Source organism: Triticum dicoccoides, chromosome 3B (assembly GCF_002162155.2).
Source record: "Triticum dicoccoides isolate Atlit2015 ecotype Zavitan chromosome 3B, WEW_v2.0, whole genome shotgun sequence".
NCBI classification, from domain to species: Eukaryota; Viridiplantae; Streptophyta; class Magnoliopsida; order Poales; family Poaceae; genus Triticum; species Triticum dicoccoides.
In genome coordinates, this window is record NC_041385.1 from 275,735,961 (window position 1) to 275,744,366 (window position 8,406).

Sequence of the window (8,406 nt, forward strand, 5' to 3'; positions counted from 1 at the left end):
TTCCCCTTCCCCGCGCCGCCGCCTCCCCTTTCACCAACGCCTCAGGCCACCGCGGCCCAGCAATCTCCCGTGCCGCAGACATGTGGGCGCTCCGCAGAGCCGCCAACCCCCTCAGGTACGGCCCTTCCCCGCCCCCCTCTAGGGACTCAGATGCTCTTGTCCGGATGATGGGTCAGTGGCTTCAGCGGACAGTCTGACGCGTGATCTGTTCCATTAGCTCAGTATATTTCGTCGTGTCTTGGCGACGCCAGTTAAATCTCTTCTTCCTATAGATTCCTTTGATTTGATTCCCCGTGCCGTACTAGCGCGATCCCCAGTTGATAATAGCATCCCCAGGTGATGGGGGGTGGAAAGCTCGCACCGTCGTTGGGTTCATTTATTCCTTGATCTGTTCTGTAGTCGGAAATCGCAGTTCTCACCCTGACACCCTGCTTCCTCACGATGCCGTTGGATGTCCACGTACCTGGCATTTCCCCGTTTCCTTTTTGTCCTTTCTGATGCTTGATTGAAGAACCATACCTGTCCTTTCTTTTACTTGATTGATGTCCAATTATGTGCCCACCTATCATTAAATGAACCGCTTATACCTATCTTATCTGCCTGTCACTGCTTTGCTCAGGACTATACAACATGTATCTTGTGTTGCATACACAATTTAATTCTGTTAACTGGTTTAGCCGACATTTTTTGCTTCTGATTCAGGGTCAGTGCCCGCCAAGTTGCAAGTGTCCGGGGTTGCGCAAGCCTTGACGTACTTCTGAGTGCTGATGCTAAGAATGCAGAACAACACTGTGAGCAGGGCTGCCAGAAATCGTGTTGCTGCAGTACACCAAAGCCACCAGCCTGCCGGTTACCGTTCTCATCTGGCTGGTCCACGTGGAGTAGGAGTTTCTCTTCTCAGACCGGTGCAAATTCTGGTGACAAGGTGGATGACTTGGAGGACGGGTTTTCTGATCTGGAGGTTCCACCAGAAGCTGATAAAAAGGATGTGGAGTTGCCATCTGAAGAGAGTTCTGATGATGATGCTGTTGATGGAATTGGCTTGTTGGGAGATGATGCTGATACAAAACCTGACAAGGAGCCAATGAAGAAGGCCTCCCAGTGCCCCCTTCTCAAGGTGATGTTGGAAGCTCCAAGGAATGGTGTCTCTGGAACACTGAAGAAATGGCTTGATGGTGGCAATACATTTGACAGAAGTGATATCTTTTATGTCATTATGAACCTTAGGAAGCGGAAGTTCTACTTCAAAGCATTGCAGGTGTTTAACTTTTGCCCTGTATAACTTTTCTCTCTGTTTTCCCATGATTGTGAATTCTTATTTTTTTTACACGCTGCTCATATTATGGATAGACATGCAAGCAATCTCTGGCTTAAATCAAAATGAAGTCAAAATTACCTTTTTACTGGATGCATTTGTACAACCTCAAGTCCTTTTTTGTTCTTCAAACCATTTATAGAACGCATATTATTTGTTTTTTCATAGCTATACAGTGGAATTAACATTCTTTGAAAAATAAAACATGTTCCTTATATAGCCTTTTGCCATGTCAATCGCCACCTGTTTAATTTCTTTACTACTTGTCTCTATAGTATCATGAGAATACATGACTGTTCTCATTGTAGTCGCTTATTCCAGCATGTTTGTCTTATTACATGAAAGATAAGATAATTCATTCACTTTTACGCAGCTCCTGGAGTGGCTTGAAGATTCCAAAGTAATTGATCTAGGAGAACGTGATTATGCTTCGCGCCTTGATTTGGTAGCTAAAGTTCATGGTGTTTACAAAGCTGAAAAGTATATAGATAGCATTCCTATATCTCATAGGGGTGAGATTGTATACAGAACTCTTTTAGCTAATTGTGTGTCTGAAGCAAATGTGAAGAAGTCAGAGGAAGTCTTCAATAAGATGAAGGATCTTGGGTTCCCAGTTACAGTATTTGCTATCAATCAGCTTCTGCTACTGTACAAAAGGGTGGACAAGAAGAAGATTGCTGATGTTCTCGCGAAGATGGAAAAGGAGAATGTGAAACCATCACTCTTCACTTATAAGCTCCTTGTGGACACCAAAGGTGCTATAAGAGATATTGCAGGTATGGAAAAAGTTGTTGAGTCGATGCAAGCAGAAGGTGTTGAGCCAGATCTTCTGTTTCAAGCAACAATTGCAAAGCACTACATATTTGCTGGTCACCGCGAGAAAGCTGAAGCAATTTTGGAGTCAATGGAGGGTGGTGATATCAAAGGAAACCGCAATGCCTGCAAGATTTTAATACCTTTATATGCTTTTCTTGGAAAGAAGGATGATGTTGAGCGGATGTGGCAGGTTTGCGAGGCCAATCCTCGTCTAGATGAGTGCTTGTCTGCTATAGAATCTTTTGGTAGGCTTGGAGACGTTGAACGGGCGGAGAAAGTCTTTGAGGATATGTTTGCGACATGGAAAACACTCTCCTCCAAATTCTACAATGCTTTGATGAAGGTGTATGCTGATCAAAACCTTTTCGAGAAGGGTAAGGAGCTAGCAAAGCGCATGGATGAGGATGGTTGCAGACTAGGCATCTCAACAATTGATTCGCTGGTGAAGCTCTATGTGGGCGCTGGAGAGGTGGACAAAGCTGAATCTATACTGCACAAGCTGTCTAAAAGTAACAAGATGAAGCCTCAGTACAGCTCATATCTCATGTTGCTTGATACTTATTCAAAGAAAGGGGACATCCACAATTCAGAGAAGGTGTTTGACCAGTTGCGGCAGATGGGTTATAATGGGAGGGTTAGGCAGTACCAGTTGCTTCTAAATGCATACGTGCATGCAAAGACTCCTGTTTATGGATTTAGAGAGAGGATGAAGGCTGATAACATTTTCCCCAACAGTGTCATTGCGTCTTTACTTGCTGCTACCGATCCATTCAACAAGAAGAAGACATTATCTGATATGCTCGAGTAGGATCTGGAATACCGTTAGGTTCATCCCGTTGCCATGCAACTGCTTCCGGGTTTCTGCTAAAGTATATGATTGAGATAATAATGTTTTGGTCATGTAACGAACCACTAGTGTTTGTTTTGCACTTGGGTGCTCATGCACTACTGAACTTTCTGCCAGGAATAGATATCGAGCTGCTGCCCTAGATTCTTATTTATGTTGATCTTCAAATTATGTCTCTTTCTACTTGTTTCCTTGTAAATATTCCCTATTTTACCAGCAATTTTTGAAGGACTGATGGGTGCCTTAAATTGCTTTTTGTGGGAATTCTCTACTGATGCTCGTATGATGGATGTGGACATTGAAGTTTGTTCCTGGAATTTCTTATAATAAAGTGTAGTGGTCTTGTCTAATCTGCAACGTTCCTTTGGAACAACCTATGAAGAAAACTTTAGGCCAACTTTACTTGGGTTTAGAGCAATTCTGTAGGGATTCTAAAGGATAGGAATTTTGCAGAAACTTTTTCTTTGCAGCACTAAGTTTGTAGGAATGGATTCCTATTCCTATGGATTTCTATTTCTGTGTAGGATAGGAGTCAATCCTTCACATTTCGAATCTTATGAATCAAGTGACTTCTCTTTCTATCTCTTTCCCTATACTATAGGATTGACAATTGAGATACATGTCATATCAAGAGGCCTTGAGCTGAAAAAAAGAACTGTAGGACTCGCAAATTGCATTGTCATGTGTGCCCCTCATTTTTGTTTATAACTCAGGTCTTTAGAGATAAACCCTCCATCCTTGCTACTTGAAAGTCTTATCACGAGCTTAAAAGTACTACTCCCTCCGTAAAGTTAGTACAAAGTTGAGTCATCTATTTTGAAGCGGAAGAAGTACTTCAGAATATTCATGGCTAACACCCCCAAGGCAAAATTCCCCTAAAAAAGTAGCTTTCAACCAAGGATTTCCTCACGTCTGCGCCCAATGCCCCCGGCCGGGCGTCCCTCAGCCTGAAGACGCTCTCCACCACTGAGAGCTCGGTCGCCATGGTGTCGGAACCGCAGAAGGCCGCCCAATCGTTGACCACCATGTCGGCCGCAATGCCCTCGCTCCCCCGGTTGACGGTGCCGACGACGAGGGGCACCTGCAGCAGCGTCGACAGCTCGTCCAGGTCCTCCACCGACGTGTGTGGTGAACCTACACACACGAACAGTCAGGTCGACGAGTTTCAGAAATCAAGCAGTGAGGTTGAATCGTAGGTAGCTAGTGTGGGTGTGATGAGGAGCGTAGCGTACAAGTCCCACTTTGTTGGAGAAGGCGCAGGAGCTGCCAACCAGGATGCTCCCTGCGATGGTCTGCCTGAACACTTCCACCCCAAGAACGTCCGAGATGATCTCCTCGGTTTCCCTGGTGAGATCTGGGTTTGTGAGAGCCACGTGGTCGTTGCAAGCAATGCACTTGCCGAGGGCGGAGAGCCGCTCGTCGACACTGGACGACCACCTCATCAGGCAGGCTATTCTTGAGGTGCTGGAGCTCTATGGCAGGCATTTGAAACCCATGCCAGGTCAGGTCACTGCTGACTCACTGGACAAGGAAGGACCTCTTTCTTTCTTACCTTGGTCGTTGGTGGTGTGTGGTAGAAGAAGGCCGTTCTTGTTGCCCACGCACAATGTCCCGAGGATCCTCATGCCGCCGATGGATGCCTTGACCACTGGGACGGTGTAGGCGAGCTCGGCCTCAAACACACTGCAACCACAGGACAACGAGAGGACCAATTAGAAGAGAAGAGGCCACCAGGGGTCGCGATTAACCATGACAGACCGAGTCGAGGACAACCAACCTGGTGAAATTCCCCGCCCCACCGGCCAGGACGAGGCAGTAGGCGTTGGTGAGCCTCGCGAACACCCCGACCTTGCACGAGTTCTCAAACTCGAGGCCTGCAGCAGAGAGACACCAAACCAAAGCATCATCACATTGATCAATTTTTGTTTTAAGAAAAAGAGGAAACCTAACAAAGCAGGCAGGATCGGAGGGGGACTTACGGGACGCCATTGTCGCATGAGCTCGCGAAAACCTCTGTCGCCGGCGAGTAGGGTAGGGTTTACTGGGCGTGCGCGCGGCCGATGAGGTGCGCGCAGTTGGTCAAGATGTTCCGGTGATGGAGGTTGTGGCTAGGTGAGGTGAACTCCTCTTATAATACGCAGCGCAAGCTGCACGTGCCGTGGTTACGTTCTCTCCAAGTTTGTGCCCACCACGGATCTGCTCTTGGCTTTTGCTTTGCTTCGGTCGTTTTGGGTTTACGTTGGCGCCAAGCTTCTCTCGCGCTGCCAGGCGCAGCGGCTCCTGGAGGTCAAATCCAATAATCCCCGTGGTGACAAAAGAAACCGAAAATGTTATCTGGCTAATGTTCTCCAGGAGGCTGGTGCTGACGAACTACCTTCTAACCGAGACCACCGATTCCTCACCCCTTGCTGACGATATTTTTTGCCGCGGCCGACGATGTGGATGCATCTTTTTTTTTGCTAGAACCGCTGATAAATTTTAGTGGGACCCGTGAGTTTTGTGCAGCGACTGGCGACTATTGGAGATTTTCTTTCCTGAAATTTGTCTTTTTGTTGGGACACGGCGACCGGGTGTTGCGACCACGAGCATGCGGAGCTGCAACCCAGTGACGACGAGACGGGTGAGCAGCATCGACGACGAGGCTGGATCCTCACCTATGGTCCAAGGCCCCAAACGGGCTGGCAAGCAACCACTCTCACGGGTGAGAGAAACTTTTTGTTCTCTTCTTTTCTGCTTTTTTTCACCATGTCGGCCTCTCTCGTGGCGTATCCCTCCTGAGTCGTGACTTCTCATAGTTAACTAATGTTTTTCCGCAAGAGCTATATCTCGCTTATAGCGAGGTAGAAGCTGCTCTTGCCTTAGGCACAACACGCGCGGGCCGGCGAATTAGCGTAGGACTCGCTCACTATAGGTTTGCTCTGCTCCGGTTTTCTCCCATTTTTCATTTTTCATTTTTCTTTTGTTTTCCCTTTATTTTTTTATTTTTAACCATTTTTTGTTTTTCCCTTTTCTTCGTTATAATTCCAGTTTTCTTTATATTACACTTGTTTTCTTTGTTTTTCATGGTTTTCACTTGTTTTTCTTTTTTTTGTTCTTCGTTTTTCTTTTGGTTTTATTTTCTTTTCTCTGTTTTTGTTTTTTTCCTTTTATCTTTCTTCGATTTACATTTATTCTCTTTGGTTTTTGTATTTATCTTTCTTTTTCACCGATTTATTTGGTTTTCTTTGGTTTTTTTTAATTTATTTCTTTTTCTGTGTGTTTCTTTATGGTTTTCACCAGTTTAAAAGCCTTTTTGATTGTCACTTTTCTTGTTTTCTATGTGTTGTTTGTATAGTTTTTTCTTGGTTTTTATACATGTTAAACATTTTAAAAGTACACAGCTAACATTTTCTGAAATAAATATTTTTGATGTATGTATTTTTCGTATACATCAACAACATGTTTTTATACAAGTTTAATTCTTTCTAATTACTTGATAAACATTTTATAAATATATGTTTTTGATGACTACTTTTTTTTTCATACGCATACATTTTGTGTATACATCAGGAATATTTAAATACATGATTAACATTTATGTTTGCAAATTTATGTTTCACAACTACTCCCTCCGTCCGGAAATACTTGTCCTAAAAATAGTTGTATCTAGACTTATTTTAGTTATAGATACAACCATTTTATCCATTTCCAGGACAAGTATTTCGGGACGGAGTGAGTACTTTTTTCATGCAGATTGTATATTTTCCTTATACACCGGGATTTTTTTGAATATAAGTTCAATTTTTTTGACATATATGATTACATTTTTTTAATACACGATCATCATTTTTTAAAAGTTTATGTTTCGTTGTTCAATATTTTAATACACGTTTCAAATTTTCCATATACATAAGGAACATTTTTTATACACTTTTAATATTTTGAAATAGATGATTAACATTTTTTTTCAAATATTAGATGTTTGAAGACTAATTTTTTCATATATGTTGTACATTTTTTGTATATATCAGGAACATTTTTAATACCTTTTTAAGTTTTTTTATACGCAATCAACATTTTTTTATAAAACTAGCAAAACAATAAATGACATAAACTTTTTTGTGGGCATAAAAGATTCAACTTGATATAGACTTAACAGAAAAACCAAATAATAGTGGCGCTTGCCCCATCAGGATTGGATCCCGCAGCCACTGCGACCCATATGTGGGCATTTCCTATTTGGCGCTGCAGGCGCCCGTTAATGTGTGTGTATTCTGCAAACAGGCGCCTGCAGCGCATCGTGCTGGGCCGGCCCATATAGTTTGTTTCAAAAAACAAAAAAGATGCGGGATTCAGGTTGTATATTTTCCTTCTACACCGGGATTTTTTCATGCAGATTGTATATTTTCCTTATACACCGGGATTTTTTTTGAGTATAAGTTCAAATTTTTTGAAATATATGATTACATTTTTTTAATACACATCACCATTTTTTTAAAAGTATGTTTTGTTGTTAAATTTTTTAATACACGTTTCGAATTTTCCATATACATAAGGAACATTTTTTATACACTTTTAATATTTTGAAATAGATGATTAACATTATTTTCAAATATTAGATGTTTGATGACTAATTTTTTCATATACGTTGTACATTTTTTGTATATATCAGGAACATTTTTAATACCTTTTTAACTTTCTTTATACGCAATCAATATTATTTTATAGAACTAGAAAAACAATAAAAGGCATAATTTTTTTGTGGGCATAAAAGATTCAACTTGATATAGACTTAACAGAAAAACAAAATAATAGTGGCGCCTGCCCCATCAGGATTGGATCCTGCAGCCACTGCGACCCATATGTGGCCATTTCCTATTTGGCGCATGATACTTCATCGGTTGTCCAGCCACTACCACCACTAGGCTACACACGATCGTTGCATGATTGCCCTCGTTTTCTCTTGTTATTTTGTTCAGGTTTTCTTTTTTACTTTTACTTTTTTCTTATACTTTTGTATTTCCTCTTTTTTTTCTTTAATGCGTGCTTTTTTGAAAATTTGTGAACCCTTTTTATAAATTGATAAACTTTTTTCAAATTTGGTGAACTCTTTTCAACTTTGATGAACTTTTTTTAAAGTTCAATGAACATTTTCCAAATCTATGAACTTTTTTTCAAATTCGATGAATATTTTTAAAATGTATGAACTTTTTTTTTCAAATTCGATGAACTCTTTTTCAAATATGATGAACTTTTTTGAAAAGTTGGTGATTTTTTTTGAAATTCAATGAACTTTTCTAAAATTCGATGAACTCCTTTTCAAATTCAATGAACTTTTTTCAATTCATGAACTTTTTTGAATTCTTCTATTTTTTTTAATATGTGAACTTTTTTCTAAATTGTGATGTGTTTTGAATCTGTGGACATTGAAATTTTGTGCACGTTTTTG

General features: G+C 41.3%; 1 protein-coding gene and 1 pseudogene across 1 annotated transcript; one reads left to right on the plus strand and one right to left on the minus strand.

Moving 5' to 3' along the window:
* The first annotated feature begins 6 nt into the window (after nt 1–6).
* On the plus strand, nt 7–3,245 carry LOC119275892 (pentatricopeptide repeat-containing protein At1g80270, mitochondrial-like). The gene is made up of 3 exons (XM_037556827.1): nt 7–115; nt 703–1,258; nt 1,689–3,245. The coding sequence occupies exons 1-3, from the start codon at nt 81–83 to the stop codon at nt 2,937–2,939; spliced, it is 1,842 nt and encodes a 613-aa protein (XP_037412724.1). The 5' UTR covers nt 7–80; the 3' UTR covers nt 2,940–3,245.
* A 415-nt stretch (nt 3,246–3,660) lies between these two features.
* LOC119281245 lies at nt 3,661–5,217 on the minus strand (annotated as a pseudogene).
* Nucleotides 5,218–8,406: the final 3,189 nt, after the last annotated feature.